General features: G+C 43.2%; 1 protein-coding gene across 1 annotated transcript; it reads right to left on the bottom strand.

Moving 5' to 3' along the window:
• Positions 1–1,874: 1,874 nt before the first annotated feature.
• Positions 1,875–25,973, bottom strand: LOC124880144 (protein NLRC3-like). The gene is made up of 9 exons (XM_047385086.1): positions 25,869–25,973; positions 24,244–24,319; positions 23,790–23,894; positions 20,802–20,995; positions 13,228–15,013; positions 12,301–12,474; positions 5,849–6,013; positions 5,730–5,776; positions 1,875–5,620 (listed from the first exon to the last, which is right to left on the bottom strand). Exons 2-9 carry the CDS (start codon positions 24,309–24,311, stop codon positions 5,082–5,084), a joined length of 3,078 nt encoding a protein of 1,025 aa, XP_047241042.1. The 5' UTR covers positions 24,312–24,319; positions 25,869–25,973; the 3' UTR covers positions 1,875–5,081.

Genomic DNA, 25,973 nt, shown 5'->3' with positions numbered 1-25,973 from the left:
TAGGCAACAACAGCAGAGAGCTATAGATAATTATGTTGTATAAAAGGGTTAAATACTGGATGAAACTGTGGCAGCAGGTATGAACACTTTTGTTGCTGTTCGGATGTCAGGAGCGAATCAATTATTTGCTGTCATGAGTTGCTACTACAGTTAAAATGGTAGCTATAGTTATTATAATAAGAAAGTACACCCTCTGTCAGCTCTAGCGTTTTAACATATAAATAACTTGATCTTTAGGAGGTTCAAAAATTAAAAACTTGATTCCTTCATGTCATATTAATAAATAAATGCAAAAATAAAGTGGAAAGCATTCTTTATATTATCTTAATTTTTGCATATTCATAAATCCCTAAAGCACTTATTTATATTTTATATTCATCCGTTTTGTACAGACCACACCAGCTACACCCAGTCTTTTTGTCTGATAATACTGTATCTGGATCACAGCTGCTTGCTTCTTTTGTCTGATATGTGTTTTTTCTGGGATTTCTTTCTTTGTGTGTGTGTGTGTGGGTGGGGGGGTCCTGGATGGAGGCCGAGGCCCCACCCTAATCAAAGGGTTGGGGGGTGACAGCTGGGACCCGAGGCAGACAGAAAGAACACACCCTTCACTGTCAGCCACTGAAGCGTTCATGACAAGGCGGACAAACAATGATGTAGGAGAACACAACCTTATCATTTAAATATCAGGTACCAGATTTACAGATGGTTAAACGACGGATCTGTCTTCAGACTGGTTCTAACTGGTATGATTGCAAGCTGAATAAAGAGTAGTTGAACACATCAAGGTTAGAAACAGACGAGAAGAAAGTCAGACTTTAAATTTCAGTTTAAATGATCTGTATTGCCTTACAGCATTGTTGTAAAAGCGGCCCGTTGTCACATCTTTCTAGAGGACTAACGTCCCGAAATAAAGAAGCTTTAATGGTTTTTAAGCATGGCTCTTTAAAAACAGTGAAAGTGTCTCATGGTTTATGTCTGACAAGCCTGGAAAACAGTCAGCTCCTTTTAAAAATAATTTCACTATAATTACAGACATTCTTGTTTTAACAAAAAAATGTTTCTGTAAACAGAAATGTTTATCTTATATTTTAAATTAATATTCTTTCCTGTCTTAAAATCTATTGAGCACAAATTATTTTTATAATAGAAATTTACTTCTTGCTTAAAACACAAACAAAACAATTTAAAAACAGAAAGGTTCTGGGTCAGTGTTGCTCCTTCAACTATTTCTACCCCCTTCTTGAACCCAGACACTGTTATTCTCTGATTTCCTGGAGGCAACACCGATCATACCCATGCACCTAATCAATGCCTCTTAGTTTATGTCTCCTGGCTGTTCTTTTGAAGAATAGTTCAATTCAACAGCATTATATTTTCTGAAGGTTTTATATGATGCTTTAAAGGTGATTATATTCTGGTTGGACCAGCTGACTCCTGTGACACATTATGACTCTGATGAAACCAACATATACTATATAGCCAAAAGTATTTATCTGTCTACTTTTACATGTACATGAACTTTGATGGCATCCTATTCTTCATCTTTTAGGTTCAATTCGTTGACGGACCCACTGTTGCCAGCAACTATTCTGTAGACATCTCCCACAACGTTAAGGAGTGTGTTCATAGTTAGAAGAGAAAACCAGAAGTGCAGCCTTCACGCTAATTCATCCCAAAGGTGTTGAAGAAGGTTGAGGTCAAGACTCTGTGCAGGCCAGTCAAGTTTCTCCTCGCCTCTGTTCTGATGAAGCTCCAAAAAGAAATGACCAAAACAGCATAATTATAAAATGGTGAACCTGCAAAATAACCAGATCAGAAACGCTACTAAAGAAACATGGATAAGAATGTGTGACAATAAAACTCACGTTTTATTTGTTTTTCTTCATTATTTATTCTCAAAACTGTAAAACATAAGTTGATCAATTGTAAGAACACCAAGCACCAAAAACGGTTTTAAAGGAACAGCTTGAGTTTTTGGGAAAACCTTTTCTTCTCAGACAAACATCTCTTTTCATCTGCAAGATTACAATAACAGACTATTTTTATATATAAAATAAAGACTGACAACTGAGACAACAATTACCTACAAAATAGCACCTTCGAGACTCCAAAAAGTTGTTCTTGATACCTCAAACAACAGTCAAAGTTAAAAATGAGCTTAGTGTATGGTAAGAAAAGGTCAAACTGTTCCTTATTTACTTCAAGGAGACAACACTTAGTAACATTAAGCACCACAGAATAACATTCACTGTACTTGAACAAATGTAGCACCAAATATGTTTCATTTCACACAATAAAACCAGCTGTTTCTTTAAGAAAAATGTAAAAATGATACTGAAATCTAAGATAGCATGCAGTAGATGTTATGAGAAGATCAGTCTTACTGTAAATTGATTATTATGTCCTGAAAAAGACACACATGCATACCAATCGCAATTTAATAAATTGTCCTGCTCTTTAAACCAATAAAACACATAATAACACTATCACATCATGTGACATCGTTTTCATTTGAATTGATTTTAAAAACCTGCATAGAAAAATTATAATCATGATCCCTCAAACTTTCCCCTGCTGCCATGAAGTTGGGCTGCATGTTTAATATGAGAACTGCACTGAGAGAAGCTGCCTGGACTTTTTCAGGGTTGTGAAATGTTGCAATTCATTTGTTGTAGGTAATGTTTTTCTGTTTGTTTTGTCCCAGTTTTAATATTTGATCTGCTTACTTCAATGAAATCCAACCAAAACAAAATTAATATAAAACAGAAATCACCACAGAACCAACCAGATTAATCAATCACCAAAGTTCTTCTAAAAATGTAAAACCACTAAAATAAACACCCCTGACAATGAAAATACTCTCAAAAATGAAAAAGAATGAAGCACCAACTTAAGGTCTTAGAAGAAATGCCAACATTTGTATGTAATGTGGCACATGTGCAGATCTGTGTAAGATATGTTTGCATGAGGTTGAGAGGTTTTCTGCATTTTCCAACATGCTGGGAGTACATCCCCTGTTCAACTGTGGGCTGGCAAGCCCGTTAAATATGTCAATTAGTAACTCTCTGCCTCTGCTGACCTTAACTCATCGTTCTGAATTACTGAGATGCTGCAGGAACTGCCTGTAGCACTAACATACCAATAATACCACCACTTGAACAGGCCATCAGGTGCCTGTTCAAGAAGCTTAAAGCACCTTGCAAATTAAATAATTCACATAGTCAACCCAGGGCTTCATGAGAACCAAATTACATCTAAATCTATTGGCACGGCAATACTTTACAAACTGAAAAACCAAATACTCACAGCAAACCAGAACTTTTACCCATCCTCTCAGATAAAACGTACCCCAATTACCAACACTGTTCAATAGACCACTGAACATCTAAAAAAACACACACACACACACACACAAGACAGCACACAAGATCCTAAAATTCAGAAAAAAATGGACTCCCCTGAGGTCCACAAATATTATGTTCACTGTTATGAAAAAATCAGTCAAACCTCATGGTCAGTAGGTTTGATCCAGTTCCTCTAAGCTCACTGGCTGAGGACATGATTCATAATACTCACTAAACATTGTAAGCCATATTAACTACGTGATACCTAAAATGCATTTTCTCTTCTTTTTTTGCAGGAGAACGAACGTTATGACTGTAGCTACGGTTCCATGAATCCCAGAAGACCGTCAGAGTGTTTGGTCCCTTTAAACTTCATGAGAAGTTTAAAAGGGACCGAGCTTCTGGTGTCATGTGACTATATAGACTTGGTCTGGGTGACCTGGGTCACCTGTAGGTCACGGGTGACTTTATTGTCCTTAGTACTCAAGCTGCGAGTGTGCAGAGTGTGCACGAATGATCATTCAGTGCTTGAATCTTCGCCTCTGGTGGTCAGTAGGGGTGAAATAGAACAAAAGATTTAAAAATGTTATTTTTATTGCAAAATAAGGAATGCGATTCCTAAAAGATAAATTGGACACAGATTTAACTGCCTGGCAAAATAACAGCAAACATTTCTGTTCAGCTAGTATGAAACTTTTTTGTGCGTTTGTGATTTTGCGATGTTCTCTTTATAATTTTGGAACCCAGTCGGAGACGCTGTGTCCTGCACCGAGCTAAAACGGCGTTGCTAAGCAACATAATGCATTTCAGGAAAGATTTCAGTATACCATTCACTGCTACGGTGGCTTGTTAAGTCCAAAGAGACTTATGATTTCTGTAGATGGGTTGCATCGAGGCTGATTTGTATTCACACCAGAAGCAACCACAACCGGGGTTAATTTTGGAAAGATCACCTCAAAAGGTGGGTCTTGGTCGGGTTGTTTGGTCTGGACCAGGGTTCAGTGCATTCACACCTGCGCAAAAGCTCCGACAAGGGGGGTGAACCAACTCCGGTCCGTTTAAAGCAGACCAAAAGTGGCAGGTGTGAATACATCCTAAGTCATCAACACCTATTAGTCTGGAAAAGGTTACAAAGCCATTTCTACGGCTTTAGGCCTCTAGAGAAACACACTGAGAACCATTTTCCACAAATGACAAAAAGATAAAACAGTGGAGAACCTTCTCAGGATTGGCTGACCTACCAGACTTACCTAACGCATCAAGAACTCATCCAGGTGGTCACAAAACATCTAAAGCACTGCAGGCCCCCCTTGTCTCAGTTAAGGTCAGAGTTCATGATTTTACATTAAGGAAGAGACTGGGCAAAAACTGCATCCATTGCAGAGTTCAAAGGCCAGAACTACAGCTGACCAAAAAGTTAAAAACTACTCTTGGGTCAACATTTTCCCAAAATGCATCATGGTGATCTTCAAGAAAATGTTCATTTGACTGGTGAGCCAAAGTAGAACTATTTGTTGGATGTTGTGCTTCCCGTTACATCTGGTGTAAAACTAAGTTTCAGAAAAGAACAGACAGACATGGTGGTTTTAATATGATGGTTTGGTAGACAGCATTTTTTTAGATGGCATTTGTGGCTTTTAGTTTTGTAATTTTTTTAAAGTAGGCAGACAGGAAATGGGGCCTACCTATACTCGTTGCGAGCTCCTGTCGCCACGCTATGAGTAGCCAGATTCATTACTTTAGATTTAGATGACAAAATACAGCAGATGACTGGGGGTTAAATTCCACCACAGGATAAAGGGGTTCATTAAAAGCCACTGTGTAAGTATGAAGATGGATCTGACTGTCGGACAAAACTCTGTAGAAAGACAGAGTACCAGCAGGCCAGTCAAGATACAACCCCAACCGACTGGTGCGCCATCCAAGGGAAGACACGTCTACTTTTTTGTTGTGGTGTAAAACAGAAAAACCATCATTGGAACAAACCAAACACCATGAATCCTTATTGTGCCCCATCCTGAAATCACCCATCTTCTCTTTCATCAGGGCCTCCTTATGTGTGACTCCAATGCTTAAGGATCCAGACACCTCCACCTCCCAGTAGTGGCGCCCTGTCAGGCCCTGATCACATAGCACCTGCTGGTGGTGATCAGACTCTTCTGTGGGATAAAGATGAGGTGGATCATCCCCCACCCAGGTCACCTTTCTGTTTCCTTCAGACAGAACCAGGTTCTGGTGTGCTCCATCAGGAGTGAAAGTGAGTTCACAAGCATCTAAAGAAAACAATAAATGCTATTTAAACACAAACCTTTAAGGATAACCATCATTAGATGTTTATTTTGTTATCATCAGAGAATATATTTATGTACATATGTGACGTACATTTCCTGAAGCCAGCCTTCAATCTGTGAGTCCCACCGTAGTCAAGGCTGTAGAAACAATTTTTTATTTATTATTAAATTTTTTTAGTTTAGAATTATTATGACAGTTTATATAATTACGTGAGCTTGCTGAGCTTGTATTGTGGATCCTCCTTCAGCTCAGAGAGCAGAGAGTCTCCTGGATGGTTGTAGCTCAGGTCCAGCTCAATCAGGTGGGACGGGTTGGACTGAAGAGCCAAGACCAGATAATCACAGCCTTTCTCTGTGACCAAACAACCAGATAACCTAAGAAAACAGTGTACAAAGATGGAAATATTGTATTGTTAAAAGGAATAGAAACAGGTCCATCATTTCTATAATGCTTTGTTGACGAGGTTCTCCTTATTTTACAAAGTGCACTTACTGAAAAAAGAACAACTACATAGAATGGTAGAAACATAATAAAACTGGATCTCTTGAAAGACCATAAGTCTGCATTGGAAAGATTACAATATCTGGTCAAATGGATGATGAAGTTAGCAGTACAACCTCACTGTTGATTCAGTGAAAGTTCCGTGTTGCTATCCCTTTGGCCAGGAACCAGTGGTAATTTGGTGTCTTTTATTTTGTCCTCAGTCCAATCGTCCAACCAGATTCATTTAGGCCCAATCTTGCATCAGACCTCAAGAAGCTTTGGTAATGTTATATAAATCATTTACAAGGCATCATCTGTGCCTGCTGACTTTCATCCAGTGTTTTGACTGATTGTCGGACTCTCAGGTTCTTTTCTGATACTTGGTATTACACCACTGAATCAATCTGGGGTCTGTTTTAGGTGTGGCAGCCCCATACAAATCTATTAGATTTCCTACCTGTCGGGGTCTGGGAGACTGTATCCCTCTTGTTTGCCTGCTGCTTAACCTGCTTCACTAAACGTGGTGACAGAGCATGGTGACTGGAGGTGTGATAGGTGTTTCCCATCAAACCTCATCATCTGAGAAGTATCAGAGGAGTCTGCTGTCAGTACTTCGGCGCCTGAGTGTTAACCACAAGTGGTGACTCCTGTGTCCTGGATTCCCTTCCAGTTCGCTACCTGGTTTCCAGCCGACTTCAAGTATTCCAGAAAACCTCTTCAGACAAACTCCAGCTGGCAGCATTCTGGCTCCTCTCCTAAGAAACCCTGCAACGTACCCTGCTCACCCTCCAACGTGCTCGCCATCTCCAAGTACCCACACCAGTGACATACTCACCTATCTCCTGAATATCACTTACCTCACGTAAGCGGTTGTCATCTCGGCTCCAGTCCCTCATCGGCGGGCAGTACTCTTATGCCACGCCCTTCTCCTCCCCCGGCGGTTCATCAACCTTCCACCTTCGAGGTACTCCTGGTCCCAGATTCCTGTGAACATCATCTTAGTGGTACAGTGAACCTTCTCCTGTCCTCTGATTGTGTTCTGCATGTGGGTCAAATCAGTACCGAAAACCCATGACAATATCCATCATTGGTCTACATGCTAATCAAATTATTTACAAGTCAAACCATTGCTTCTGGGCACCTAATTTTTTGTTCGTGAGGAATCTTTCTTCCCCGCCTGGCGGTTCATCAACCTTCCACCTTAGAGGTGGTCATGGTGCCGGATTCCTGTAAACATAACTCACTGGTACAATAAACCTGTTAAACCTTCTCCTGTCCTCTGATTGTGTTCTGCATGTGGGTCAAATACCCACATGGGGTCAGTACCTAAAACCCATGACAGAACACTCAGGCCAATCGGACCCAGCAGACTCAATTAGGAGACCCATTTCAGATTATGGACACCAGATCCAATCTCATGATTCAACCCTACGTACTCTGATGGAACATCAACAAAATACAAACCAACAGCTGGAACAAATGGCTTCGCTACTGCAACAGGCTCTCAGGATTCAACCATCCTCTACCCCAGATGGTGCTGCAGGTCCCACGTTCTCTCAGCAGCTCTCTCACTCCTGTGACATCACTTTCTTTAACCCTGATAAATTTTCGGGTGAGGTGGGTAGTTGTGGAGGATTCCTCCTTCAATGTTCACTTGTTTTTAAGCGCTAACCCCAATCATTCCCTCATGATGACGTTAAGATCTTGTTTATTCTGGGCTTGTTGACGGGAAAAGCTCTAAGATAGGCAGAAGCCCACTTCACTGACTATAACCAATTTGGTCTGCCATCTGTGGACACTTAAGCAAAGAAACCGGTCAGTGTCTGAGTTTTCTATTGAGATCCCCACCTTAGCAGCCGCATCAGGTTGGGACACCTGTGCTCTGAAATAGGCATTTCTTCAGTCCTTAGAAGAGTCTTTAAAGGATGAATTAGCCCTCGTGGATGAACCTAAGACGCTTGACGAGTTAATTTAGCTATCAGAATAGACACCAGGATAGAGAGAAAAATGTCCAAAGCTGAGAGACCTGTTGTGAAACCACAATTACCTCCCAGTAATCAGTATAGATCACTCTCAAACTCATTTTCCGAACCACAGCCAATGTAAATTGGGAGAACTCGTCTAACTTCCCAAGGAGCGAAAACATCAGAGAGCTTCCAACCTGTGCATTTATTGTGGTTCTCCCGACCATTACATCGCCTCATGTCCAGTACAGCCAAAAGAAAGGGTTGTAAGGGGAGAGCTGACGGACCATCCTCTCAACTCCAAATCCCCTCATTTCTCCCTGCCAGCTGCCATAATATATAATAATGAAAGCCTCAGTCTCTCAGCTCTAATCGACTCAGATTGTGCCCCTTCCTACACCTCTGCTCGTTTCAGCCATTGACAGAAGGGGCCTGCAAAGAATCACCCATCAAACCAAACCCCTTGAACTAATCATATCAGGTAACCAGAGAACACATTTCCTTTATCATTTTTCCTATTTCTCAGTCACCTATTGTATTAGGGTTTCACTGGTTGCAACAGCACAATCCACACATAAACTAGTCCAAGCTCTGTATTGATTCCTGGTACACCAACTGTCTCTCTTTCTGCTTACAGTCTGCCATTCCCTCCAGTTCAAAACTACCATCTGCAACCTAAGTTGATCCCGTCGACCTTTCATTATTTCCAGAAGAATATCATGACTTGAAACAGGTTTTCAGCAAAATCTCTTATTACCTCCACACTGACCATATCACTGTGCATTAGACCTCCTTCCTGGAGCCCCACTACCAACCAGCAGATTGTTTAATATATCTCGTTCAGAACGTGAAACCATGGAGAACTATATAAATTATTCTTTGGCTGCTGGTATCATTCGCCACTCATACACACCTCTGGGGGCAGGCTTCTTTTTTGCAGGCAAGAAAGATGGCTCACTCCGCCCCTGTATTTACTACAGGGGTTTTAACCAAATCAGTGTTAAGAACAAATATCCTTTACCCCTCATCTCGTCAGCTTTCAGACCAGTTCATGACTCAATCATATTCACAAAGTTGGACATCTGTAACGCATATCATCTGGTCAGAATCTGCCAGGGGGATGAGTGGAAAACCGCCTTTAAGACACCCACGGGACATATCGAATATTTAGTAATGCCTTTTGGCCTCTGCAATGGCTCCAGCAGTGTTTCAAGCCCTAGTTAACGACGTCCTCCGAGACTTCCTCAATATTTTTGTTTTTGAATATCTAGATGACATACTAATTTACTCCAAAACATCTCTGAACACCATCCGTTTGGTCCTCCAGCGTCTTCTGGAAAACAGGCTTTTCGTCAAAGCTGAAAAATGCGAATTCCACAAGCCATCTGTAACCTTTTTAGGGTTTGTCCTTGAGGGTGGGCAGGTGGCTTGAATCCAGACAAGGTCAAAGCAGTCCAAGATTAGCCTGTTCCAGGCTCCAGAAAACAGCTATAACGTTTCCTGGGTTTTGCAAACTTCTACTGCAGATTCATCCATAACTACAACCAAATATACATAACTGTACTCACTTCCACCAAGACCACATTCTACTGGACAAAAGAAGCCAACTCCGCCTTCCTTGCCCTAAAAGAAAAGTTATCTCAAGCCCCCATCCTCATTCACCCAGATCCATCTAAACAGTTCATACTCGAAGTTGATGCCTCCGACACTGGAGTAGGTGCAGTGTTGTCCCAACAGTCGGGCTCAGATGGAAAGCTTCATCCATGTGCCTTTTTCTCCCGAAGATTAACCATCACTGAAAGAAACTATGATGTAGCGGATTGAGAACTTCTGGCTATTAAGCTGGCCCTTGAGGAGTGGCGCCATTGGCTAGAACATCCTGTGCTGGTTTGGATCAATCACAAAAACCTCTCTTACCTCCAATCTGCTAAACCTTTAAACTCTCGTCAGTCCCGTTGGTCTCTGTTCTTTTCCCGGTTTAATCTTTCCATTTCCTTTTGCCGTGGCTCTAAAAACATTAATCCGGATGCCCGGACACGACAGTTTTGTCCGTTGATTCCGACAAGGAACCAGCCACCATTTTACCTCCCAGCTGTGTCATTGGCTCCCTCACTTTGGAGATTGAAGATCTTGTACTCAAAGCTCAACAGAATGAACCAGACCGAGACTGGTTTCCCACTGCCAAGTTTTCTGCCCATCCAGGTTATAGCCGCACCATTGCCCTCCAGGCATTATTGGTGGCCATCCCTTCACAAAGATGTCAAGGAATATGTGCTTGCATGTTCCATCTGTGCTCGCAACAAATACACCCACAAACCACCAGCTGGTCTACTGCAACCCCTTACAATACCAAAATGACCTCGTTCACATATAACTCTGGACTTTGTCAATGGAGTTCCCCCATCACAAGGGATGACCACCATTCTCACTATCATTTCTAAAGCCTGCCATCTTGCCTCTCTCAGAAAACTGCCATCTGCATTTCAGACTGCTCAATTACTGGTTAAACATGTGTTCAGGCTCCATGGAATTCCCCAAGACATCCTGTCAGATCACGGGCCCCAATTCATCTCTCAGGTTTGGAAACAGTTTTGTTCAGCACTCAACACAAAAAATTCTCTCACATCTGGTTTTCATCCACAGTCAAATGGCCAAACAGAATGAATGAACCAGGAACTGGAAGCTACCTCAATTGTCTCACATCCACCCATCCATCTGACTGGAATAAGTTTCTACCCTGGGTAGAGTATGCTCACAATTCACACACCTCAGCAGCAACAGGTCTGTCCCCCTTTGAATGTTCTCTGGGTAATCAACCACCACTTTTCCCTTCAGACGAGAAAGACATCTCAGTCACTTCTGTCTACCATCACATCTGCCGTTGTAAGCACATCTGACACATCACAATCAGAGCACTTCATTGCACTGTTGAACAAAACCAAAAATATCCTGACAGGAAAGCAGATCAGTTCCTCAGTACTCCCCAGGTCAAAAGGTTTGGCTGTTCTCCCATGACATTCTGTTTAAGTCCATGTCCACGGCCCCACAATTCATTGGACCCTATGAAATCCAATTACTCATAGGCCCCAATGCAGTCCGTCTCCATCTGCCACCCAACCTCCGCATCCTTCCAACCTTCCATTTCTCACATATTAAACCTGTCCATACCAGCACATTGTGCCCTCCAGTAGAACCCCCTCCACCTGCCCGGGACCTCGAGGGGCACTCTGTCTACTCGATCCAATGGATCATTGACTCCCGTCGTCGGCGGGGTCATGGTTGGCAGTACCTCGTCGACTGGGAGGGCTACGGTCCTGAATACCGATCTTGGGTGCCCAGCTCTTTCATCTGTGATCCTGCTTTAATTTCTGAGTATCAGTCTTCTTTCTCATCCACTTCGTCTGGGTTGCCAAGTGGTGGCTGTTGAGGAGGGGATGATGTCGGAGTCTGGGAGACTCTGTCTCCTTTTTGTTTGCCTGCTGCTTAACCTGCTTCACTCCAGGTGGTGACAGAGCATGGTGACTGGAGGTGCGACAGGTGTTTCCCATCAAGCCTCATCATCTGAGAAGTATCAGAGGAGTCTGCTGTCAGTACTTTGGCGCCTGAGTGTTAACCACAAGTGGTGACTCCTGTGTCCTGGATATCCTTCCAGTTCACTACCTGGTTTCCAGCCGACTTCAAGTATTCCAGAAAACCTCTTCAGACAAACTCCAGCTGGCAGCATTCTGGCTCCTCTCCTAAGAAACCCTGCAACGTACCCTGCTCACCATCCAACGTGCTCGCCATCTCCAAGTACCCACACCAGTGACATACTCACTTATCTCCTGAATATCACTTGCCTTACGTAAGCGGTTGTCATCTCGGCTCCAGTCCATCATCTGCGGGCAGTACTCTTTACTCCCAGATGCCACGCCCTTCTTCCCCCCCTCGCGGTTCATCAACCTTCCACCTTTGAGGTACTCCTGGTCCCAGATTCCTGTCAACATTATCTTAGTGGTACAGTAAACCTTCTCCTGTCCTCTGATTGTGTTCTGCATGTGGGTCAAATCAGTACCAAAAACCCATGACAATATCCATCATTGGTCTACATGCTAACCAAATTATTTACAAGTCAAACCATTGCTTTTGGGCACCTAATTATTTGTTCGTGAGGGATTTTTCAGATCTAGATACTGGCTGAAGTAGAACGCTAATGGTACCTTATATTTTGTTACCTTAGTATCTCCAGTTTGCAAGAGGTACTTGAGAGTCCATCACAAAGCACCTCCACTCCTGAATCTTTCAGGTCATTGTTGCTCAAATCGAGATCCCTCAGAGCTGAGTAGGAAAACTTAAGGGCAAAGGCCAGATTCTCCATCCAGTGCGCCATAACTTTGCAATTTACAAGCCTGAGGAAAGATGTTACAAGATAATAAGGATTTATTACTTTAAAACTTTACAAATTCCTGTTTTGTCAAAGATATTAGTTCTTTTATCTTTGTTTAAGCATATTTGTTCCTCTGTGATTGTTTCTGGGATTATTCCATATTTAGTTTATATTTAAGCAAAACTGATTTTAATGCTGAACATCACTGCTAAAGTCTTAAGGTATTTCTCAACATTACTTAAGCAGAAAGAAAATATGTTCTTCATTTTGAAGGACTGCTTCTTCTCCCAATGCAGTTCAGTCTCCAAGCATTTTAGCAAGTATTTACTCCTTGCCTTGAAGGAAACATAATATAAACAGAAATTGTCAAAATAATTTTTTAACTTTAAGTATGACAGCAGGTGCACCTTAACTTTTAAAATAGAACCTGCAAGTTAACAACATTCTCTATGCCAGTGTTTCTAAATCCTGGTCCTCAGAGCCCACTCTCCTGCATGTTTTAGGTTGTTTCCCTTCTGCTTCACACCTGACTTAAAACAATGGTTTATTTACAGGCTTCAGAAACAGTTAATAGCATAATGAGGAAGTGATGCAATCATTTCAATCAGGTGTGTTGGTTTAGCGATGGATCTAAAACATGAAGGACTGTGGGTCCTGAGGACCAGTGTTGACAAACATTGCTTGATGTCCTACAAAACCAAGATTTGGCAGACTGACATTACATAAATTTTTTTAAATAATACGACTGAAAGCGATGGTCAAAAGATAGGCTTACACAGCTTTTTTGCTGCTCCTCAAAGCTGGTATCAACCTCCTCCTGCCATCATCTGATGTATTGTAGCTCCTAAGATCCAGTAAATCCAGATCATTCTTGGACACCTGCAGCATGTAGGCCAAAGCAGAGCAGTGCAAAGGAGCCAGTTCCATCTTTGAATGGTCGGACAGTTTGAGATATTCCTGAATCTCATCTTTGACTTTGTGATCTCTCATTTCAATCATGGTCTGGAAGATGTTGATGCAGCTGTCCGGAGACAGGGTTTTTCTTCTAATAGATCTCAGGTAAGTTAAGATTTTCTTGTCTGTGTCATCCCATTGGTCAAGTGGAGTCAACAGACCCTGAAGGTATCTCTGGTTGTGTTCAACCATCAGGCCAAGAAGGAATCGCAAGAAAAACTCTAAGTGACCGTTCTTCTCCAGCACTTTGTCAACTGTCATCTTTAAAAGATCAAGTAAACCAAGGTTTTTGTCCTTCAAAGAGAGAAAATTCCCGAGCTCGCTGGTTTTGTTGGTTTTTAAACATTCATAGACATGCAGAGCTGCGAAGAACTCTTGAAGAGTCAGATGCACAAAGAAGAACATTTTTTTCTGGAAGAAGACTTCCTCTTCCTGGAGAACAGTGTTACATAAACCGGAGTATATTGATGCTTCTGCAATATCAATGCCACAGTCTTCCAGGTCTTCCTCATAGAAGATGAGTTTGTTTTCTTGAAGCTGCACAAACGCAAGCTTCCCGAGTTTCAGAAGAAATTCTCTGTGAGTCTTCAGGAGCTTCTCTCTGTTTTTCTCAGGGTTCCCTTCATACTTTCTGCTTCTACGTTTTGTCTGAGCAAAGAGAAAATGTGCCATTAACTCTGTCAGAGTTTGGGGGATTTCTGTCTCTTCATTTCTGCCAAAGACTTCCTGGAATAAAACAGCAGAAATCCAACAGAAGACTGGGATCTGGCACATGATGTCCAGACTTAGTGAGGACTGAATATATGATGTTATTCTGTCAGCGAGACTCAAATCATCACTAAATCTCCGTCTAAAATATTCCCCTTTCTGAGCATCAGTGAACCCTCTTATCTCCATCACCATGTCGATGTACTCTGCAGGGATCTGACTGGCAGCTGCTGGACGGGAAGTTATCCAGATGTTTGCATCAGGAAGGAGGTTACCTTGAATCAAGTTTACAACAAGATCACCTACAGATGTTACAGTACCAAGAGAAGCTACTCTGGTTAGGTTCTTAAAGTCCAGCTGATGTTTGATTTCATCCAGACCATCGAGGATCACTATAATCTTTGTTTTAGCGTAATCTTGGTAATCTTTCAGGGGTCGGAGTGCTGGGTGAAACTCAGTCAGCAGCTCATGGAGGCTTTTCTCCCCTGTAATCAAATTCAATTCTCGGAAAGCAAGACTGAAAACAAAATCAACCTCCTGGTTTTCTTTCTCTTCAGCCCAGTCAAGGATGAACTTCTGAACTGCAAATGATTTTCCAATGCCTGCAACTCCCTTGGTCACGACTGTTCTGTGGGGTTTCTCCTGGTCAGGCACCGGTTTGAAGATCTCGCTAAGTTTGACTGAACAGTCACACAATGATTGATCTCTCTGAACATGTTTAAGCTGTTTGTACTCATGTTCTTCATGTGGTCCTTTGTTCTCTCCAGTGGTGATGAACAGTGTTGTGTAGATGTTTTTGAGGGAACTATGATGATCACCATTACCTTCAGATGTCAAAGTAAATTTATTTCTCATTGCATTTTGAAGATTCTTCTTTGCTTCCAAACAAACGCTTTTTCCTGAAATCAAATGCAACACATATCAGAGGTGTAAATAAGAGAAAATGTCCCAAAAGTAAAACAGTGTCAAAGAAACTTCTCACAGATACCTGCTTAGCCCTCAATCCAATATCCTAAGCTATACGTTAAGTGAAAGGAGGGAAGTCAAGGAAGATTGACCATCAGATACATCATCCAGGATGAAATGGAACAGATCCTGTACAACATTTACAGATGGCCACTTATATTTAAACTACCAAGTGAATGCCTCAGGCATCTAAAACCTGATGAAGAAGAGAGGAACAAGGAGAGGCCTTTGTTAAAGGATAAGCCCTGCATAACAGACACCCCCAGCAGATTGAGGTTCTGACTGATATTGAGAGGTCCTGCCAGTGGAAGATGGCTAAGCAGAAGAACAGTCCTTAAGCTAGGTTCTTACTGTTTGACAATCAGCTGCCATATGCTGCATTGGATTTGTCTTAGAAGTTGGAGCACAGAGAGCAAAATGACCTCACACCCTGGTTGAGAGTGTTCTAGCTGCAAGTCTGAAACAATGGGATTTGCATTTGCTACAACACGAAAGGGGTCAGAACAGACACTAGGGGGACCAGGCTCTTTTGGAGTGCAAGGGGCGCTCCTAAAAATCTTTTTTGACTCCTTGCTGGCATCACCCAGCTTATCAACAGCTGAGAGAAAATGGTTGATTAAGCTCCTCGGGATGGCCGGCTCTGTGTTATAATGCCCCCTCAAAGCCAGAGCGGCAAAAAATAACTATTCTCTTAGAGAATAGAGATGTGACTTATTAAAGCTCCAGCAGGTTGCAGGAACATCTAACATCTTTGTTCTGAAGAGTACACTTCTAGGATATGGTAAGACACTTAGTAGTACCCTTAAGCTCCTGGGAGTCTGCTAAAGACCAAAGCTTAAAAAGGGACCAATAAGTGGAAAAAGACAAGTGAAAAGTAAGCTTCTATGTTAACTCTACTCTGATTAAAGATTATTACTGTTCATTGGGTAGACCGATCTACTACTACTCTCCAATTTTGCAATGTTTGCTGTTTTTTCAGGTTTTAACTTTTTATTTTCTGTTTTGTCTCTTCCTAGAAGCTAAATCTGGCCTGGTATTTCGTTTTACCTGTGACAGCTTTCTGGAGGAGCTATGCCACTGCTGCCAACAATTGCATGTTCTCCTTCTATAAATGATATACTTGGACATGTCTTTCTGTGTCTAACCTTGTCTTTCTCCTAGATGAAGCCATTGGCAGAGCTTTTGCTTTGACTAAATGTATGTGCTCTTTCAAGGCAGCGTAGCATCTGGCCACTCACTCTGATTCCGCTGGAGGTTTCCTCCTGTTAAAGGGGAGTTTTCCTTTCTGCTGTCGCTACATGAATGCTTGGTATGACGGACTGCTGCAAAGTCAACTACTTAATGCAAGTGACTGTCCACTGTCTCTACATCCATCCACTGTCTTCTGCTTATCCGGGGTCGGGTCGCGGGGGCAGCACCCTAAGCAGAGACACCAGACTTCCCTCTCACCAGCCACTTGGGCCAGCTCATCCGCGGGAATCCCAAGGCGTTCCCAGCCCAGCTGAGAAACATAGTCCCTCCAGCTTGTCCTGGGTTTTCCCCTAGGCCTCCTCCTGGTGGGACGTGCCCGGAACACCTCACCAGGTAGTCATCCAGGAGGCATCCTAACCAGATGCCTGAGCCACCTCAACTAGGTACTCTTGAGGTGGAGAAGCAGCAGCTCTATTCTGAGTCCCTCCCGGATGACCGAGCTTCTCACCCTATCTCTAACGGAGAGCCCAGACACCCTGCAGAGGAAACTCGTTTTGGCCGCTTGTATCTGTGATCTCGTTCTTTCGGTTATGACCCAAAGCTTGTGACCATAGATGATAATAGGAACGTAGATCAACCGGTAAATCAAGAGCTTCGCTTTCTGACTCAGCTCTTTCTTCACCACAGCAGACTGTTACAGCGCCCGTATCACAGCTGACACAACACAGATCTGTCTATCGATCTCCCGCTCCATTTTTCCCTCATTTGTGAACAAGACCCCAAGATACTCAAGACCATGGCCTCGAACTTGGAGGCACTGATTCTCATCCCGGCCGCTTCACACTCGGCTGCAAACTGCTCCACTGAGAGCTGCAGATCACGAGCTGATGAAGCCAATAGGACCCTATCATCCACAAAAAGCAGAGAGGCAATCCTAAGGCCACCAAAACGGATCCCCTCAAGACCTTGGCTGTGCCTAGAAATTCTGTCCATAAAAGTTGTGAACAGAATTGGTGACAAAGGGTAACCTTGTCCGGAATCCAACCCTCACCTTAAACGAGTCTGACTTACTGCCAGCAATGCAGGTCAAGCTCCGACACCAGACATACAAGGACCTAACAGCCCGTATCAAAGGGCCTGGTACCCCATACTCCCGGAGTACCCCCCACAGGATTTCCTGAGGGACACGGTCGAACGCCTTCTCCAAGTCCACAAAGCACATGTAGACTGGTTGGGCGAACTCCCTTGCACCATCCAGGACCCTGCTGAGGGTGTAGAGCTGGTCCAGTGTTCCACAGCCAGGACGAAAACTACACTGCTCCTCCTGAATCCGAGGTTCGACTATCCGATGGACCCTCCTCTCCAGAACCCCTGAATAGACCTTACCAGGGAGCCTTAAGAGTGTAACTCCCCTATAGTTGGAACACACTCTACGGCCCCACTTTTTGAATAGGGGGCCACCATCCCGGTCTGCCATTCCAGTGGAACTGCCCCCAATGTCCACACAATGCTGATGAGTCCTTTTTACAACTCAACCCTACAACATCCAGAGCCTTAAGGAACTCTGGGCGAATCTCATCCACCCTCGGGGCCTTACCACTGAGGAGCGTTTTAATCACCTTGGTGACCTCAGCACCAGAGATTGTAGAGCCCGCCCCAAGGTCCCCAGGCTACGCTTCCTCAGTGGAAGATGTGTCGGTGGGATTGAGGAGATCTTTGAAGTACTTCGCCCATCGACCCACAACGTCCCGAGTTGAGGTCAACAGCACACCCTCCCCACTGTAAACAATTTTGGTGGTGTACCTCCCAACCCCCCGAGACACCGGATGGTGGACAAGAATCGCTCTGAAGCCATACGGAAGTTGTGTGTTGCTTAACCCTTGCTGAGGTTTTTTTTTTTTTTTTACTATTTCAGTCTGAAATAGGATTTTTCTTCTTTTTTTTTTCCTCCTATCTTACTTTACCTAAATGTGTGATTTAATTACTTTTCATAGATTTTCAGATTTCTCAGAAGGATTACCAGCAAAAGCCAATTATTATTAGTATTTCATTACTTTTTCATTGATTTTTTGTTTTCTCAGAAGGATTACCAGCGAAAACCAAATATTAGTAATTTGGACTTCAGCTGCTCTTACACCAATGACCCAGCTTTCTTAATTAGACTACAATGGACTGTTATTACTTAGTTCAACTTCAGTACCAGTAAAAGCAATATATTATTAGCACCTGAAAATGTGGATTAAAGCTGTTTTGTACCAGTGACTCAGCTTCCCTAGTTAGAATTCAGTGGAATGATGAGACTATCAATATTATCATCTTCTTTTAGCATAAGATGCTTTATTATTAAGAGTGGCTTGGAACCAATTTCTACCAGTAAACTTAGAAGGATTATTAGTTATTATTACTCCCAAGGATTATAATTGTCATTTGATTTGTTTTTTTGTGTCTGTATCTGTGTTTATTTTCTTTGTGATTGTATTGTAATTGTTGTTCCTCATGTACAGCGCTTTGAATGTCTTGTTACTGAAAAGCGCTATAAATAAACTTACCTTACCTTACCTTACCTCCATGGCCTCTCCGAACTACTCCCACGCCCCAGTATTTGTCTCAGCAACCACCCGAGCCGCATGCCGCTTAGAATGCCAGTAACCATCAGCTACTTCCGGAGTCCCGCATGCCAAAAAGACCCGATAGAACTCCTTCTTCAGCCTGACAGCATCCCTCACTGCTGGAGTTCACCAGCCCAGCAGGTTTGAGGATTGCCGCTGCGACAGGCACCAACAACCTTGCGACCACAGCTCCGGTAAGCCGCCTCCATAATGGAGGCACACAACATGGCCCACTCGGACTCAATGTCCCCACCTCCCCCGGAACATGTTTGAAGCTCTCCCAGAGGTGGGAGTTGAAGCTCACGGGAGACCCTAAAAATTTATTTGGGTCTACCAGGTCTGACCGGCATCCTCCCTCACCATCGGAGCCAGCTCACCACCAGGTAGTGGTCAGTGGAAAACTCCACTCCCCTCTTTACCTTAGTGTACAAGACATGCGGCCGTAGATCAGATGACACGACAACAAAGTCGATCATCGAATTGTGGCCTAGGGTGTCCTGGCGCCAAGAACACATATGCACACCCTTATGCTTGAACATGGTGTTAGTTATGGACAATCCATGATGAGCACAGAAGTCCAATAAGAAAACACCACTCGGGTTCAGAACGGGAGAGCCATTCCACCCAACCACACCCCTTCAGGTCTCACTGTAATTGCCAACGTGAGCGCTGAAGTCCCCCAGCAGAACAAGGGAGTGCCCCGGAGGGGTGCTCTTCAACACCCCCTCCAAGGACTTCAAAAAGGTTGGGTAGTCTGAACTGCTGCCTGGTGCATAAGCACAAATAACAGTCAAATCCTGTCCCCCCACCCGTAGGTGGAGGGAGGCTACTCTCTCGTTCACCAGGGTGAACCCCAATGTACAGGCACCGGGATGGGGGACAAGTATGCTCAACCCAGCTCGGCGCCTCTTACCAGGGGCAACTCCAAAGAGGAAGAGTGTTCACCTCTCTCAAGGAGACTGGTTACAGAGCCAGAGCTATAAGTCGAGGTGGGCCCGACTATTTCTAGCCGGAACCTCTCTACCTCGCACACCAACTCAGGCTCCCCACCAGAGAGGTGACATTCCACGTCCCAAGAGCCTGCTTCTGCAGCCAAGGATCAGGCCAGCAAGGTCTCCGCCTTCGGCCTCCACCAATAACACATTGCACCCGGCCCCTTTGGCCCCTCCCAAGGGTGGTGAGCCCATCGGAAGGCAGACCCATGTTTCCTCTTCGGGCCCATGGGTGAAACCCCGGCCACCGGGCGCTCGCCAGCGTGCCCCACCTCCTGGCTACAGAGTGGGGTCAGTGACGGAACACTGTGTCCATCTTCGGTAATCATCATAAGGGGTCTGTGTGCTGCGCTTTGTCTGATCCCTCACCTAGGACCTGTTTGCCTTGGGTGACTCTACCAAGGGCATAAAGCAACTGACAACATAGTTCCTAGGATCATTGGAACACAAACCCCTCCACCACATTGAGTTGGCAGCCTAGGGAGGGAAAAAAAAGTTTAAGCAATCTGATTTAGAAACTGAATTTGATTGCATTGTTTGAAAACTAGGATCATTTTGGAATGTATGGACTTGACCTGGAACTTGTCTGAAGGAGCTGACTGAAGTGACTTCTGTAAACTGATATCACCCTTAGGTTAAAAGTACTTATTTTGTATATTAAACTCCGCTTGTAGTAATGAGGTTTTCTTTTTACACAGAACGTAAGTTTATGTATTTTCCTATTATTAAGTTATAGTTGTAAATTAGCCTGACTGTTCCTAAGCTTGTTAGAGTTGAGACCATGCAAACCTGAAAGTTGACTTTACTCACAGTTTTAAGGCAGCTTTTGAACTTTGTTTCCAAGTTAATTCATTAAAGTTTATTTCTTGTAAAGTGGCTGTATATAAATAAACTGAGTTAAATTTAATTTATTAACCGTTTGAACTAACCTGTGTCTTTGAGTGTGTCTTTCACATAGTTCTCTCCACACGCTGGGCACTGAAAGTCTGTTGGCAAGTCAGGCTGGTCCCAGCCCAAACCCACACATTGCTTACATGATAGATGTCCACAAATCAAGTAAACCAAGTCCCTCAGAACCTTTTTACATACTGAACAGCAGGTCAGCTCCTCAGTAATTTTCTGACTGTAGAAAAACAAAAACACAGTTTCTTTTAAGGGAAAATAGCAAAAACATAGCAAAGTCAGGAGAAAATATTTACAACTTTAGACTAATCACTATTTAGGTCAAACTATAATGTTTCTGTTTTATATCAATACTTAATGTAGTTATTCTATATCCAGTGCTTTCAAACTAGAAGTGATGGATATAATGAAATCATGAGCAGCAGTTCATAATGCCTGCAGTAGATACTAATGGGACATTTATAATGACTGTAGTGTTTTAAGTGATGATAGCATGACTGGACGAGTACACAGAGGCTGTGACTTCCTACATCAGCTTCTGTGAGGACAGCTGTGTACCATCATACACCAGGGTGAGTTACAACAACGACAAACCCTGGTTCACAGCTAAACTCAGAAGGTTAAGACTGGATAAGGAAAAGGCCTTCAGGAATGGGGACAAAGACATATACAGAGAGGCTAAGTACAAGTTTGGCAAGGCAGTGAATGAGGCCAAACGACTGTACTCTGAGAAGCTCCAAAACCAGTTCTCAGCCAACGACTCTGCGTCTGTCTGGAAAGGGCTCAAGCAAATCACCAACTACAAGCCGAAAGCCCCCCACTCCATCAACGACCGACGCCTCGCCAACGACCTGAACGAGTTCTACTGCCGCTTTGAAAGACAACGGGACAGTCCTGCAACCATCTCCCACGACGCCCCCCAACAGCTGCAGCCACAATCCACCACCCCCATCTCTCCAACCTCAAGAGGGGCCTTGGCACCTCCAACCCCCGCCCTGAAGTTCCCCCCCACCAGCCCCCTACCCACGCCGAGGACGGCTCTTTCCATCCAGGAGAAGGACATAAACAAACTCTTCAGGAGACAGAACCCCCGGAAAGCTGCTGGTCCGGATTCTGTCTCACCAGCCAGCCTGAAGCACTGCGCTGATCAGCTGTCTCCAGTCTTCACAGACATTTTTAACACCTCACTGGAGACATGTCATGTGCCAGCCTGCTTCAAGTCCTCCACCATCGTCCCTGTTCCCAAGAAGCCAAGGACCACAGGGCTTAATGACTTCAGACCCGTCGCCCTGACCTCTGTGGTGATGAAGTCCTTTGAGCGCCTTGTGCTCTCACACCTAAAAGACATCACCGACCCCCTCCTTGACCCCCTGCAGTTTGCCTACAGAGCCAACAGGTCTGTAGATGATGCAGTCAACCTAGCCCTTCACTTCATCCTCCGGCACCTGGACTCCACAGGAACCTACGCCAGGATCCTGTTTGTGGATTTCAGCTCTGCCTTCAACACCATCGTCCCAGTTCTGCTACAGGAGAAGCTCTCCCAGCTGAGTGTGCCCGACTCCACCTGCAGGTGGATCACTGACTTCCTGTCTGACAGGAAGCAGCGCGTGAGGCTGGGGAAGCACGTCTCTGACTCCCTGACCATCAGCACCGGTTCCCCCCAAGGCTGTGTTCTCTCTCCTCTGCTCTTCTCCCTGTACACCAACAGCTGCACCTCCAGTCACCAGTCTGTCAAGCTTCTGAAGTTTGCGGACGACACCACCCTGATCGGACTCATCTCTGATGGTGATGAGTCTGCGTACAGATGGGAGGTGGACCATCTGTTGGACTGGTGCAGCCAGAACAACCTTGAGCTCAACGCTCTAAAGACAGTGGAGATGGTTGTGAACTTCAGGCAGAACCCAGCCCCACCTGCCCCCATCACCCTCTGTAACTCCACAATTGACACTGTGGAATCTTTCCGCTTCCTGGGAACCATCATCTCCCAGGATCTCAAGTGGGAGCCAAACATCAGCTCCCTCATCAAGAAAGCCCAGCAGAGGATGTTCTTCCTGCGGCAGCTGAAGAAATTCAACCTGCCAAAGACTATGATGGTGCACTTCTACACAGCCATCATTGAGTCCATCCTCACCTCCTCCATCACCATCTGGTACGCCGCTGCTACAGCCAAGGATAAGGGCAGGCTGCAGCGTGTCATTCGGTCTGCTGAGAAGGTGATTGGCTGCAGTCTACTGTCGCTCCAGGAACTGTACACCTCCAGGACCCTGAAGCGGGCAGGGAAGATTCTGGCTGATCCCTCCCACCCCGGTCACAGACTCTTTGAGACTCTCCCCTCTGGCAGGAGGCTGCGGTCCATCCGGACCAAAACCTCACGCCACAAGAACAGTTTTTTCCCATCTGCCACCAGCCTGGTTAACAAAGCTCAGAAACCACACTGACACTCTCCCTTTCACCCACACTCCCCCTTTTTTTGCTGACAGGACACCTGTAACCTGTAACTCTATGAGTTACATTAACGCTCAGCTTGGACTCCTGCTTTACTTGCACTGCTTTACTTGCACAATGATCACCTGCACTGTTGTATTGCTCTTGCATCTTATACTGCTCTATATTTACTCTCACTCACTTAAAACTGTGCACTTATATTTATATTATATTGTAGATATGTTTATACTGTTTAATTTGTACTGTATTGCACCGACTACGCCAAAACAAATTCCTTGTATGTCCAAAAACGTACTTGGCAATAAAGCTTTTCTGATTCTGATTCTGATTCTGATTCTGATTGCTGCTAAATGCAGTATTTCACCTTCCACCAGTGTGAAAGTATTGGCAATACAGTGTAAAACATACAGAGCTGGTTACACCAACCTGAGTTTCTCATCTTTCTGTAAAATATTTTCAGTGGATGTTTTTGTTCCCTTACCTCCAACCAGCTTTATGGGCAAATACAAGAGTTATTCTATGCACATCCAGAACATTCTTAAATCAGTAAAAATATAATTTGAACATACCATTTTAAACTGTCTTCTCCAAAATTAAGTGGTAGACCCTTAGACCTGTCACTCTTAACAGAGACACCGCTGGGACATGTTGACTCATCTCTACTCTTCTCGGAACTAAAAAACAAAAATCTTTTCTCAAGTTTTACATTTTATTGCTGTTTTTTCACATCATGTCAGGTATACCATTCTGTTTGCTTACATGTGCCAGGGCAGCTTTGCTCTACAAAAAGAATATCTGTAGACCGTATCGTAATTGCGTGATTGACTTTATTAAATCTTGCATTTGGCTTCACAGTAGACAGTTCCAAAATTATGGTCTTTTAATTAATCTATATTCATTTCATGACACAATGATGTCTAACAGACTGTCTTTACCGTGGAAAAATTATATTAGTTCTACCTTAAAGTCTTTAGAATTAACACACTGGATACATTTTACAACTCATGTCATCACTATAATTACCTGGCAGTTGAGCCTTTAGGTGATGTTTTCTTTGTTGCAAGCTTCCTTTTCTTCCTCTTTTCAGACATTTGCAGCGCTGCAGAACAACACAGTTATGTAACTATACTTTTGCATTTACTTAACAACAAAGCTTAGATATAAATCTACAGACAATAGTCTCTGTGAAGTCCATGTTTTGCTCATTCATAGAGATGTCCGTTGAACCACTTTTATCTGATTACAGCAAATAAACGGTTTGTTATAGCATGTTCTTCCTCCGTGAAACACATCCTTTCTTATTATAATAAATATCATGAAAATTGCTTGGTTTAAGATATTTCCAGCATCAAGGTTAAATATTGTTTTCTATATTCTGAAAGGGAAAGTTGTTTTGATGATAGTAGAAAAGCCAAATATAAATGTGAGAAACATTTTAAAGTGGTCCTTTTTAGCTGGCTGCTAACTTTTAATCATTCAGATGATAGTTGTAGAACACCATTCGCAGCTCCAACCTAAACTTGTATAAAATAAAATGTAAACATTGATAGAATGAAATGGACATAATATTAAATCATGAATGGACCAATCGCAAAAAATCATTGATGGATCCTCATTCATGCCTACACGTTGCAAGGGGCCCAGCAGCCAGAGGTGAGGTACACCCTGGATATGTGGCAAGTCCATCATAGGACAACACAGAGACACACAGAACAACCCATCATGCAGACATACTTATAAGGGAAATTTAGAGAGACCAGTTATCCTAACAGCCATGCTTTAGAACTGTGGGGAGGATCCATAGTACTCTCAGGAAACCCACACATGCACAAAGAGAACATGCAGAAAGACCCCAGGCTGGGATTCAAACCCAGGACCTTCTTGCTGTAAGCGAACAGTGATACCAGCTGCTCCACCATACAGCCCTGCACAGATATTTGATCCCTTAAATAATTTTAACTTTGACAGTACTGGATCTTTGGCTAGATATTTTGTAAAGGGACTAACATCTTTATTAATACAAAATTACTGTAGAAAAATACCAGTTTAAAGAAAAGAGTTTTTAGTGATTTTCTTCCAAACTTTAACTTTAGTTACAGTCTGAACGCACAACACTGATGCTTCCCCCTTAAAATGTTTTTAAAAGATTCAGTTTAACAGTCATATTGAAACGATGATGACAGTTAAAACAAATAAATGAACAGATCAAATAACAAAAAAAACAGATGTTTTCCTTACAAATAACCAAAACGTTCTGAAAAATGTCAGTAGTTCACAACGTACAGACTAAACTGCATTACACTGTTTTGGTTTAAAGTCACAGGCCAACACTTTTAATAATGACAACATATTGCATCTTCTCACTGAAGGTAAGGTGAAGGCACATGTACAATTTGAACCTTAGATGGGTTTAATACTTTATTCTGGCATAAACTGGGCATTTCTTATATCTTAAGGGAAACAAAACAAAGTTCTTTAGAAATAATGTTTACCTTGAATATTTAGATGATTAAGAGGAGTTTAATGTATTTCTATGAACAATGAGAAAACCCAGTGATGAAGAAAAGCAAACAAAGAGTAGAAATTACAAAGACTAGAAAGTATGAAAAAAGGAAGTCTTCTGTATTTGTTAAGAAAAATACTCTTACTATGGTTGCAATGTGTTTCAATTCCTTGATCCTTTTTAATGATAAATAGTTCATGAAGGCTCAGGTCCGTTAGTGATGAGCTGCTGTGGAAAATGAAGCAATGAG

Source organism: Girardinichthys multiradiatus, chromosome 14 (assembly GCF_021462225.1).
Source record: "Girardinichthys multiradiatus isolate DD_20200921_A chromosome 14, DD_fGirMul_XY1, whole genome shotgun sequence".
Classification (NCBI taxonomy): domain Eukaryota; kingdom Metazoa; phylum Chordata; class Actinopteri; order Cyprinodontiformes; family Goodeidae; genus Girardinichthys; species Girardinichthys multiradiatus.
This window is presented reverse-complemented; position numbering and strand designations above follow the sequence as displayed.